Source organism: Corapipo altera, unplaced genomic scaffold (assembly GCF_003945725.1).
Source record: "Corapipo altera isolate COAL_440 unplaced genomic scaffold, ASM394572v1 2b, whole genome shotgun sequence".
NCBI classification, from domain to species: domain Eukaryota; kingdom Metazoa; phylum Chordata; class Aves; order Passeriformes; family Pipridae; genus Corapipo; species Corapipo altera.
The window spans coordinates 25059458-25072799 of record NW_020884874.1 but is presented as its reverse complement, the minus strand read 5'-3'; the positions used below and the strand labels follow the sequence as shown (position 1 = coordinate 25072799).

Genomic DNA, 13342 nt, shown 5'->3' with positions numbered 1-13342 from the left:
TGTATTGTTTTCATTTATGTTTGTCTGTTGCTAAAGGGAGAGTGCAGTAATTAAAATACGTTGTTTTTCTGTTAAAATGTTGTGATCAAATGCAGAGACAGTTGAAGAGTACCAGCAGCACAAAGAATGAATTTTCCTCTGTAAAGTGGTGGTGGTTGTTGTTGCATGGTGTTTGTATTCTCTCCTATTCGATCTCTTTTATTTCCTCAATTCAACTGAAGAGGTTTCCAGGTTTCCAGAGGCTAGAATAACAGGACAGAGGTGGGAAAACCTCTCCTTCACATGGCACCACAGTCTTGCAGCAAGGGAAGCGTGTTTTTTCCTGCAAAGCCAAACACAGTCATGCTTAACTGTTTCTCCTGTTTTCGATTAGCACCTATGGGTCTTGCAGATATGATGACACCTGGTGAGTCCAAACTACCCCTTCCTCTCAAAGCAGATGGCAAAGAAGAAGGACCACCCCAACCCGAGAGCAAGTCAAAGGTATTTACCACCTCTGCATGTGGTGTTGGTTCTGCCCGCAGAAGTCTGCTGTGTTGTCCTTCATCTTCTGGTTTTGGCCTACCCACTTCTGTTCTTTCCTGCATGCCTTTCCATTCACGTGCAATCTCTTTGTTTGTTTCTTTTATTTATTTTTTTTTCTTTTTTCCTTCATTGTGTGGATCTGAAAGTTACTAGTTCTTACGGCATTTTAACTTGTGGGGGCAAAGCATCCCAAGCCAAAAGTTGCGTGGGGATTCAGCTGTGCCAGGTGGGTGGGAAAGAAGGGTCTTGCCTGGTTTTAATCCTTGCAGCCATTTTTCTCTGCCTTCAGTTATAGCTTCCTGTTTTGGCCGCCTCAGCAGCAGCAACATACTTTAATATTTTGCTTTCCTGCCTTATTTGATAAAATAAGGTGAACAGCTTGTTTTTTTTCTTTCTTTCATAATGGGAAACCCATGCTTAGCATTTCATGTGAGCTTGAAGTAAGCATGGTGGCTTAGTGACTTTAGCCAAGCATCCAGCAAACTTTCCAAATTATACTAATTAACAATGTTGTTTTAATACCTTTTATATATATATAAATATATTTATATATGTGTGTGTTTTCTGTATGTGTCTCTCTGTTTATATATATTTTATATATAAAAAATGGTCAGTCTGTTAAAATGGATGTATTTTTTTTGTTTTTAATAAAGTTTGCCCTGCCTTTGTCATATTATTTTTTTTTATTCCTCTACCACAGGATAGCTACAGCTCTCAGGGTATTTCTCAGCCCCCAACCCCAGGCAACCTGCCAGTCCCTTCCCCAATGTCCCCAAGCTCTGCTAGCATCTCCTCATTTCATGGAGATGAAAGCGATAGCATTAGCAGCCCAGGCTGGCCAAAGACTCCATCAAGCCCTGTAAGTGGCTCTGGTTTTTTTGGTTTTTGTTTATTTTTTGTAATTAATTATATTTTAATGCTTGCTTGTTTGTTTTGTAAATTCCTTTTCTTCATTATTTATCCACTAAACAGTTTTCTTTCTCTGTAAGACTGGGTACAAATTCTGCTCTCGGACACATGACTGTAAGTTCCACTGCCTGGCTTCAGTGGGGCCTGAGCATGCTTATCCAAGGGCAAAATTTGTCCCAACAGTACTTTGAAATAAGAAAGAATAAAATTGCGTGCATCATGCAAGTGTGCTGTCTGGTAAAACAGCAGTTGTTGTGAAGAAAACGTCCTTCCTATAATGCATCAGCTTCCAAGCATGCCGACTGTGTTGTTAAGGACAATTCCATTTCTGTTCCTGGGCCCAAACTCCTTCACACAACTGACTTCACTCTGGTTGCTGCACTTGTCTTTATTATGATTATTTAGGGAAAGAAAACCAAACAAAACAAAACAAAATGAGAAATCTTCTCCCCTATTGAAACTAAGTCAAATTATAGACTCAGCACCACAAAAAAGCTGCCATTTATGTTTTTGAAACATTTTTATTTTTGAATTGTGTATCTGGAAATACAGCCATTAGGCTATCAGGGCACAATCTAAACCAAAACTGTTTCCAATTTGTTTCATTGGGTTATTTTGAAATAACCCAGATTGTGAGTAGAAAGAAGCCCCTGATGCATGTACATTTTTAGAAAACTATTTTTTAGGTGAATAATGATTAATCATTCTCATACAGGTTGTAAAGAAAAACCTGAGAGAGATGTGTGGAGCTAAAACTGAATTTCATCATCTATCTATCTATATACATATGTAGAAAAGAGAATGAAGACATAAGCTGATACGGCCTACGGGGAGCAAATGTCCACTTGATCATTTTTGTTTTGTTTTGTTTTGTTTTTAATTAGAAATATATATGTTGTTCCTCTCTTATTTCTTTTTATCAAAAGTAGGAACGATTGTAGTAAAATACTGAAACGTATTCTTGTATAAAGGGTGTTTTCCCCAATGTTAGTGATAAACAACTAAATTTTTACAAAGTGATACATTGAAGTGTATGTCTCAGGGCAAACAGAGGAAGGCCAGTCGGAGGGGAAAGATCTACCCATCCGAAAATCAGGCATCTAGTGAATCCCCTGAACAAAGGGGCAGCATGGCATGAAATGCACCACTTCAATCTTTGGATATTTATTTGACAGCAACTTTGAGTCTCAGAAGGCAGCTGATGTTACTTATTCCCACAAAGTCTCATCTTTTTCTTCACAGCATTTCTAAAAGCATGATACCAAAAATTCTGTTAGCTTTCTTAGTAGCAAAGAATACTTTGGGTATTGCTTGTTTGGGCAGTTTTCTGGAGGAAAATGAGAGTTACTGCACAGGCTGTCTAACACATCAAGTGCTTCCTCTACAAGGGTACCAAACAACAATGCATTCCTGAGCTCATTGCATAAACTGTGTAGCAAATCCTACAGCCATCATGAACATATGTGAAGATTTTTCCATGTAAATATGCCAAAGTATAGCATTGGAAAAAATGAGGAAAGTTTCTGCTTTCAATTTCTTCTGACTGTCCTTCTGTCCAAAAGCTTCAGTTAGCTTCTTAGTTCACAGATGTGGATACATACGGTGCTTTGGAAAGATAGAAAAATAAGTGGTGTAAATGAGCTGGTCCCTTTTTACCTGTGATGGCCAGTGGATTGGATAACTTCATCGACATCAACAGCAGCCTGACATAGAGTGGAATGATTGATTGCAGGCGTTTTGTTACACTTGAAAACAGCCTGAATTGGTTCATTAAATCCCAAAGCTGCTTCATGTGCTACAACTTCTCCATTCCGGCAAAGGATAAAAGCAAGGGTGAATAGTCTGATTCACTTCAGGATATCCCTGTGATCCTACTAAGTGGATCCTCTCTTTCAGCTGTTTTGTGTGGAAGAGGGGCATATGAAAATGGGAAGAAGGAATTGTTAAACATTATGTTTTGAGGCCTCTTAGGGTACATCAGTAAAAGAACACTTCTGCCATGCAAATTTTGCATGTAATGTGCATCTCTGACAGCAGTGAGGTAGTTTTAAAATTTCTTAAAAGAGACATTTCAAGCATGGGTGTGAACTGTGCAGGGTCACTGCAACATGAATAAAACAGTAGGTTATGAAAACCCCATAAAATGCTGTTCAGTGTCTATAGGTACTCATGAACATGACAGTGAGTACACCTGAATAGTACTACATCTCCATGGTGCTATCTGTGAGGGGTCTGCTGAGTCCTTCAGGAGAAAATGTTGATAGAGGATTTTGTCCTGCAAAAACCTCTGCCAGAGATTGGACTTCGGCAGTTTTTGCTGCCTGTGTATGCACACTCTGTTCTGTAGTAAAAGAGTAGTAAATTGGCAAATTCTTCATTGAAGTGGGGGAAGTGAATGGTAGATAGTTCTATAAATATAGATGCTTAAAGATATGTTCAGAAACAACTATCCACTGCCTTTCATGTGAAAAGAACTCCTACAGAAATTCGTGTTGCTCTGAAGGATTCTGCAGACTCACCATACAAGGGTCTGTATATAACACAGTTTTAATAGGGGGTTTTAATATAGGGTTCAGCAGACTTAGTATGGGAATTGGCTTTCGTATCCACATACTTTGGTGGAGTGTTTTTAATCACCCATTTAAACATGGCCAGACATACTGTGTGGAAGAGTGCTGAGGATTGAGGGCAGAGTAGGATACAACTAAATCAATGAAGATACGTGCCACAGGCTTGGAATAACATTCTTTTATCACCAAAATGATAAACAAACTTAACAGAAGAAAGGCTCACGATCTGTATTCTTCAGCATTGCCTGACATGTGCTCATTTTGGTTAACAATGGGATCATTCTTTTAGAAACCCTTGTTTTCTGATGGTTAATATTTACGTATAGGCAAATTTGGGCTTCCAGATGAACCTGCCCGTGTGAAACTGAAGTTTGTTTGTGTGTAGACTGGCTTGCACACACCTGTCATTTTTATACATTTACATTTATAAAAATAGAGAAGAGAAAAAGATCTTTACTCTTGAGGAATAGCATTCTTCCTTCCAGTGCATTCTTCTACAGTTAACATTTCATTTTAGAAGAAAATTGCACCCATTTTACAAAGCATGACAACCTGAAAGCTCACACAGTAAGAAACACTTCTTACCTTCTGTAAGCTGTGAAAAGTTTTCAGATTATACTGTCATTTTAGAGCCTGCTGCCACACTGCTGAAAAGCAGCATCATTTGAGCTGTATAGTAGAAAAACGCAGAATGAAAAATTCTTAACTCTTTCCCTTCTGCTCTGAATTGGATTTGAAAAATGAATCTTAACATACAAAAATGAAATCCTAAAATCGGTAAATCTGAGGTTTCTTAATCATGAATTACGATAAAAGACAAATAGAAACTATTCTGTTGCTTCGTATGTTAGAATATAAGCACATAGAAAATTTTCTGGGTGAAAGTTAAAATTTCCCACCTTCATTTTTGTTACAGTTCTGGGACATCTTAAGTGTCAGATTAGAATTAATGCCGATGAGTAGTAGAGTAACTTCGTACTTAACCACAGTTGGTAGTGGGGTAGCTCCAATTCATTCAGCTATTCAAGCCTGTGATCACATATCTGTTCTCACTGCAAAAACAAATTAGTAGCAACATGGCTTGCCTACTTCCCTCTTTCCACACACTCCCCCAAAAAAACCAAACAACAACCCAAACTTTGACAAAGTATATTTGTTGCAAAGAGTTAAACTGATTTTCTTAAACACCCAGATACATAGCAAGTGATGATCTTGAGTAAAGTGGTTGCCATTACAGAATCAGTTTGTGCTTTCTTTGCATAATCTGCAGGATTCATGTCAAATTACTTTCCTGACAGCCACTTAGTATTAGGAAAACAAATTCAGCCTTGACTCTGACTTCAGTAGGAGTTGAAATGCAGCTGAGTCTGGCTCAAGTAAATTCAGGAGAGCACCTCATTTCTGAGTAAGAAAGGTAATCATATCTATCTGTAGGAAGGACTGCTGGGAAGAAGTTTCAGTGTCAGCAAGGCAGAAAACTTTACAGGAGGCTATTTATTTAATTAAAATGAATATCCATTCACTGGAAAGAACAGCAATGGCTCATGGAACTACTAGGTCACCCCCCTTGGCTTCATGTTTCTTTTCTCCTGACTCTCTTCCAACATTGCCAAGTTTCAGCCGACGGCTGGAAGGAGATACAGAGACCGTTATATTTTCCAGGCTGACATGCACGATGAATGGTGGGAATGCTTTTAAAATCACTGGCAGTGGGGTTCTACCCCACTGAATCCTTCCTTCATGGCATGTAGTGCCAAGCCTCACCACTGCTGCGTGGGGGCATGGGCGAAGTGGGTGCTTCTGTAGCATCTGTGAGGTATGGCTAGGGTCTTCTTTAGAGATGTTTGACTAGGAATGAGTTTCTGTTTACTTGAAAATTGTGCTGTCTTCTGTTCAAAGTAAGGAAAAGGCAAAGGAGGGAAAGAGTGATTGACTAGATGAGTTTAAAGAAGTGTCTACTGCAATCAACAACAAAGTTTAGGATTTTACTATACAGACATAAAGGATATGTTTCCCTTCACATATTTGGATCCTTTCCCAAGGCTGTATGTCAGTCTTTTTCCCTTGTGTTTGATTCTGAACCATTCCCATCTTCCACAGCTGAGCAAATCACTGCACCTTTTGCAAGTGGGAGGGTCTTCCTGCGGCAGCAGCCCCTCTCTGCTGTCAGATCAGAAGCAGCTCGGGTAGAGAGTGCAACAAGGCCTGTCCACACATGGCATAGAGCCTAGCTCACAGGGTTATATTGCACAGAAAAAAAGGGTGAGAATTTATAGCTTCTGTAGCAGCCTCTGTGCTTTCTCCTGTCTCCACAGTTAAAAAAAAAAAAAAAAAAAAAGGTGAGGGGATCAAACATAATATGAGCTTTCATTAGCTGTAAAGCCCAAAGAGCAGCGGGAAAACAGGTTCACTGCTGCCTTTCTGCCATGGAGACAGAATTCTGCTCTTGACAGCTCTTTTGCTTTTCCTGGTGGTGGTTCAACTCTAGTTGCTGCCCATCCTTGTTTTTCTGCACACATTCTCTTTGCAAGGTAGCACAGGTGCGATGAGTATCTTCTGTCCTCTGTCAGGGGAGGAGAGTAGTAGCTACTCATAAGCCTAATTGGATCAGGCAGGTAATTGGCAGTTCACAAAGAGTATTGCCACCAATCTCCTTGTGGGCTCCCGTAGGCACCCTTGCTCATCTTGCTTATTGGCCAGCAGCGATGTGAAGAAGTAATAAAGTAACCATTTGTGACTCTGAAGAGAGTACTAGTCCTCTCTGTGCTGCTTTGCCATGATTCACCCTTTAGACTATTTTTGTGTAATTCCTGTTCTGGAGAATCGCTTTCAAGTTTTCTAGCCCCCTTTGAGGGCAAAGAAGAGAGGATTGGTTTTATTAATTTTTAGGATTTTCTAAACTTGTATAGGACAAACTTGTTTTTAATTTTACCAAAATGGTTGCTTGCAAAGCACTTTGAGATAAGTGCATGGAAGCACTGTGTGAGAGCTACCTCTTCTTAAAATGACATGAGGCAACATCAGAAACTTGCCTTCTGGGATCCAAAGTTCAGATCAGTGAAAGAAATATGAAAATGGGGAGTTTGGGCCCTTTATTTAGAAAGGTACTTTTCCGTATATGGACAGAATGTACTGTTTGTGCCTGAACTAGTAGCCTTCATTCCTGACTGTTGTGTGATAGCTTTAGTTTGTTTGACATCTTCTCTTTTTCAATGTTGTGAGTTTCTTACTTTCTTTTCCCTTCCCCTCCCACCCTTCCCCCAACTCTTTCTTTTCTTCTTGTGATTTAGAAATCAAGTTCCTCTACCACAACTGGTGAGAAGATCACTAAAGTCTATGAGCTAGGAAATGAGCCGGAGCGAAAGATGTGGGTGGATCGGTACCTGACATTCATGGAGGAGAGGGGCACACCTGTGGCCAGTCTACCAGCTGTGGGAAAGAAGCCCTTGGACTTGTTCAGGCTCTATGTCTGTGTCAAAGAGATTGGAGGTTTAGCACAGGTAAGAAGTAGTGTTTGAAAATGAACCTTTTGAAAAGGCAATGCACGTTTTTTTTTCTAGAGTATTTCCTGCTGGTTACACCATTATGTTTTCAACCTTGACAGTGTTGTTGAAGAAAATAGTTTCATGCTTTAATATCTGTCTGGAGTTCATTTTGGGCTGTATAATGGCCCTAAAATTTCAGTTTGAATCAAGATTGACCATTGCTAGAGAGAGATGAAATTGTTACCTGTTCAGGGGAATCTAGTAATGCTACTAAGAGAAGAAAAAAGAAAAGGCCACTGAATCAAAGTTATGAGTAAGAAGCAGATGATAGAGCTGAAAGGAAAAGAGATTTTTAAATCCATCTTTCTCAGATAGTGATACAGCCTCTAGGACAAATCAGTTCATCTCTCCAGAGGAGCTGCAGATATATTCCTAAACTACAGTCCTTCATCCTAAACCTTTCATCTCTGTCTGTATGTAGTACATTTGTTTCTTAGACACAGACTGTGCTTTGCCTGTGTTGGGAAAATGCTTACAGGATATTTTGGGTTGCCTTGCAAACATAATGATTACAAGGAAAAGGTAAATTACTTAAATGAGTAGAAGGAAAATGAAAGCGGGAAGAGCTGAGAATAAAAATTGTCACAGATGGGAGGGAGAAGCTTTGGTTTGTGTTCTCACTAGTTAACTAGAAGTTTTGCAAAGGGATGTTTGGAAATTACTCGTGAGTTCAGTAAGACTGACCACCACAGAGCAAAATGAGATGTTTAATTGTCTAGCATCATCAAAAGAGAAAGCAGGAGAAAACGGTCAGTATTTGAAGTCTTAGATTCAACAATCAAAGTCTCCTGTCCTTGCCTGATGCTTTTACAAAATATCCCTTGCATCTGGGGGATCATTCTGGCTAGGTGCTAGAAACTACTGTGAAGTGCAGAGATCCATAATTTCTGTGGATTTAGGGACATTTGTGGATGTTTAATGCCTTGCAAAATGAGGTCTTACATATGGCTGTGTAGATAAATATGTCTGTGCAATATTTAATATAAAACAAGTAATATTAAAACAGATACAATTTTACACTAATTACAAACTATTAACTCAAAAACATGGCAAGCAAATTAGATCCTCAGAAAGAACACATTTTAATAATCTGTGTGGTTAGCTCAAGAAAGGAATGTCCAACATCAATTAGTACCATTTTCAAAGCTATTTTTAAAAGTGCACCTCACAACATAGGATTTGACTACTGAATTGGATCCTTGGCCCTTCAAATCCAGGAATTTTAGCTATTCCTGTTAGTAAAGAAAGGCAGAGAAACCTAATATAATTCACCTTGCCAGTTCTTAAATGCTGTATATGGGTAAGAGATACTATCCTGACATCTTTAGTGATCCGCTCATGCCCCCCAGCATCATACAGATTTGATTAGTTTTTGTTCAGAAACTTTATTACAGGTAAATCATGTCATGCAGCTGCTCTGCATCATACAGCATGATTATGCCCATAGTATGAATCTTAGCATCAAAAATTGAGCAAGATGAGGGGCAGATGAGATATTCTAGATAGTCATTCATGTTTTCTTATTATGAAAGTTTACTTTATTTTGGGACATTCAGTGTTGATTTTCAGCGACAGACATTATACTTTTCCAAAGAATAGATACTGTTCACTTAGACTGATTTTTGAAAGAGCTTGAGTTACAAATGCATGTGCTTCAGTACTGCTAAAAATTTACACTTAGAATAAAGGTTCCTGGTTTTGCTGGTGTGCCCACATGAATGTTCGCTATGTTTATCTGTTTAGAGTTACTGAGAGGTGCAGAGCTTTGCTTGCCGAGTTTTATTTAAATACATCTGTGTGATGCCCTCCTAAAAAGCTGTTGCTCCAACTGGTGCGCTCCACATCTCATGATTCTGCCTGGAGAGTGACAGAGTGTTAAGCTGTGCGGCAGTGGTGCATATTCTCTGTCTGAATGGTTGCAGTTGATGGGGTCCAAACATGAACAGACCAGCTGTTGGCAGTCTTCTTTTAAATGCCAGTATACTGGGCATTTAGACATGAACGTTTCTGTTTGCATTATGCAATGTGTTCATTACGCACCACTTAGCTGTAAGCCAGTAGGAACAAAGAGCTGTGTAACTGAATTTCAAGCCTCAACAGGGGCAGTTTATGAAAATCTGGTCTTCTTTAACTCTTGGGTTCTTTCAGGGTGTACCAGAGAAATAAAAACACTTAGCCATCCCAACCTGTTTGCTATTAATGCCATCCTCAAAAACTCGCAGCAGTTACGGTGTTACAGAGAAACATGAAAAATGTTTCCTTTGCTGTCACATAGACTAAGGAACAGTATGGCTAATGATAACCTTTCTAGCTATACAAGTTAAATTAGAGTCATTAAAATCTCAGGCCTCAGGGCAAGTAGCAGACATCGTGGAATCAGGATTGTTCCTCAACAAAATCTGGAATGTTTAAAGCCTATTTATTTTGGTGCTGCCCTCTCTTCTTGGATCATACCTAGGAATTGCATAACTGGTTGAATGAACTTGGGGGCACCAGGTATTACAGAAAAAACACTGGCTGCTATGAGTGGTACAGCTGAGTGAGCCAGCGGCATCATCCAGGATGACAAATGAACTTTGCTGTTATTACAGATCAGCTGTGTTTGAGGAACTCATGAGCGGAGTCTTTCAATATTCTCAGCCTTACACTGCAAACAAGATTCACAGTGGAGTTCTGTAGGCAGCATTGTAATACGGAGTATTGCTGGACTAGCCATGTGTGTTTGAAGTCTGCCTTAATTAATTAGGGACCTGGCTTCACTATGCTTCTCATGTAGCCAGAGGATCATCGATCTGTCCCTGCAAGACAGACCAAAGTGAAAGGACTTGAACCAGGAATTACAAGCTGAACTGTTTGACAGTTGGTGGCTATTTATGAGAAAAATTTACTTTTCATATTAATGCTCAAACACTTAAATTGCAGAGTAACGCTGTTACTGATTTCTAAATTAGTTTTTAGAAGCTGCTTTTTAATTAGAATGGGGTGGGTGTGGGTGGGTGTCAGAGAGGGAGAGAATGAGCAGGAACTTGCTTGGAAATGAATTGCTAAACTGAAGAGTATAGACCCTGGAAGAGTGTTAGACATTTAAAGGATGCACCATGCAGAAGACTCCACAAGCAAAGCTTTTTATGTAGCTATCAGCAGGTTCCTTAATGGTTTTATAACTGTAAATGCTGTCTGTGCATTACTGCGTGTGGGAGTAATGAGCATTAGTTAAAAGAGGAAAATAAAAAAAAGTAAACCAGGACATTAAGTGCTTTTTTTTTCCTTTTTAGTTTCCCGACTTAAGCAAAACACTTTGCTGCAAACCAATGATTCTGCTGTTTACTTTGCTAGGTTAATAAAAACAAGAAGTGGCGTGAGCTGGCAACCACCTTGAACGTTGGCACTTCGAGCAGCGCAGCCAGCTCCCTGAAAAAACAATACATTCAGTACCTGTTTGCCTTCGAGTGCAAGATTGAGCGAGGGGAGGAGCCCCCTCCAGAAGTCTTCAGCACTGGAGATACCAAGAAACAACCTAAGATTCAGCCGCCATCTCCTGGTAAGTCAAATGAACTGCAGCCTCTTACACAACCATTTTTTGAATGCAAAAGATACTAGGTTACACTTTATATATTTAGAAGCATGTCTTGCTAATGCTGGACAAACGACGACGATAAATCTGTTGCTAGCATCTTGTTCTCAAACTTGGAGCTGAGTCAAGTCAGATTTAACTCTGAAGGGCCATCTGCAGTCATGCGTCTGGTTTGTCCTTGCTCGCTCCAACATACAAAGACATTGTACCCATAATGTTCAGAGTTATGTTGGCATAATAAAAAGAACAGTGTTCTGCATGGATGTGCTTGCACTGTAGGACAGGAAGCAGCCTGAAAGGAGCATCCATTTGTCTAAAGATAAGACTCTGGTACTTACACTTTCCTTGCTGTGAATCTGAAGCTGCTTTTTCAACACAACTGTTGATCAGTAAGGCTTCAGTTGGAGTCAGGATGGCAGATGCTGGACTGAACAGTGGGTCTCAGATGGTTGCTCTAATACAGCTCATGTCGAATGTGTGGCAGATGGAGATCTGAGAGTATGGTGCATCCCCACTGCCAGACATCATACTTTGGAGGCACGCTCTCTGTTCTTTTGTTGTTAATCCTGTGTGTCAGATAAGTCATTAGCATCACTGTCTTTATCTTCTCATCTGAAAAATTGGAACCGGAATTACTTTACTTTAGCTGTTCTTTTTTTCATGTGTGGTGTGATGTTTGAAACCACTGTTTTCTTTCTAAATTCATTTAAGATTTTCAGGATTAGATAATCATGGTTGATATTCAAGGCAGGACAGTCCTTGAGTAGAAACATTTTAAATACATAGGAAGGGTCATAGTATTAGTCTGCGATGTTGACTTCTGGACTACCCATGGAAGAGGAAAAGTTTTGTTTGATTATTTTGGGTTATTCCTTTGCTTATTAGCTTTTCTGACCAACAAAATAATTCAATAAAATCTGTGAACTACTGTCACAATTGCTACTAGGCAGACCAGCATCTGTTATTGCCAAGAGAATATAATTCCTGGAGTGTTTACAGCAGTTTCCTGCATTAGAAGGCAGTTTTAGAAAAATATTCACTCAATTTATGTTTGTGCAGTTCACTGGCTGAAAATGGGAAGTGGAGAGTCGGGGACCCAGCAACCTCTGCAGACAGTTTGCAACTGCATGACTCCAGTACCCTATTGTGGATACTATAAAATTGCAAAGACTTTTGTAATCATATAATAAAGTTCTGGCCTTTCCAAGAGCATTTCTTACGATAGAGCTTTGTCAGTACAGAGAAGCTAACAGTGATAAGGCTTAAATCTTTCTCAGACTGGTTTATTCAGTGTAAGGATTTGGGGGAGTATTTAGTTAAAATCTTTCTAAGTACATCTCTGTGTAATGACTTAAACATTTCCTTCACTTTATTAAAATCTAGGGTTATTAGGTACAGCAGGGGTGATTGTTTAATAGAGAGGATGACTAGGTTACTTTGCAGTGCCAGCTTAGAAGATGGAGAAAAACATTTGGTACTGCAAGTGAAGCCCATAGTCCAAATGTTTATCTGTCTGAAATGAGCAGAGTGTCCTGAATGTGCACGGCTGAAAAAATAAAATATGTTGGAGGTACCCATCACCTTCTGAGAAGACTGGTAAGGGAAGCTGAAACTGTTAGACTTGTTGAGGACGCTGAGGTGAAAATTAATCTGTTTCTAAAAATGAAAGGGTATTTTGCTTTGCTTTCTCCTCCCTTACACTCCTCCTCTAACACTGGTCTCATAGTTGATTTGGGGATGACCACTGTAAATTGGCTGAATTTTGAGATGAAGAATCATTATTTAAATATGTAAACATGAAACAAAGGAATAGAAATGTCAGATGTACCACTTTTACAGGGTCCTTTTGCATTTTGACGCTACAGATGAAAATGGCAAAGTCCAGATTTAAATTTATCATAACTTCCAAGCAAGCTGTCTATGAGGAGAACTGAAACTATTTTTCTAAAATAAAAACACAGCAGGACATAGAGACTAGAAGAGGGGGAAGCAAGCAAGGATCTCAAGGTTTGTTTTGTTGTAGAGAAAAGAGCTTGTGTCACTGAATGGGACTGCACTTCTATACAGAGAAAGGCTTTCCCAGTGTGTACCAGCTTTAGTACATGAAATCCTGCTGAGGTATAGATGCCTCAGAGAGTACAAGCCTGTTCTTTTTAATAGTCAGCTTTTTTTCTTGTTCCTTTTCCTGTAGTATATACCAACATTAACATTTTAACTTC

At 39.4% G+C, this 13342-nt stretch overlaps 1 protein-coding gene across 1 annotated transcript in view; it reads left to right on the top strand.

Moving 5' to 3' along the window:
• Positions 1-13342, top strand: part of ARID1B (AT-rich interaction domain 1B) — a 323199-nt gene that overhangs the window by 288804 nt on the left and 21053 nt on the right. The window contains exons 11-14 of the mRNA XM_027632627.1: positions 374-483; positions 1226-1384; positions 7295-7504; positions 10886-11090. Of these exons, the coding sequence (XP_027488428.1) occupies positions 374-483; positions 1226-1384; positions 7295-7504; positions 10886-11090 (684 nt within the window). The remainder of the gene's footprint in view (positions 1-373; positions 484-1225; positions 1385-7294; positions 7505-10885; positions 11091-13342) is intronic.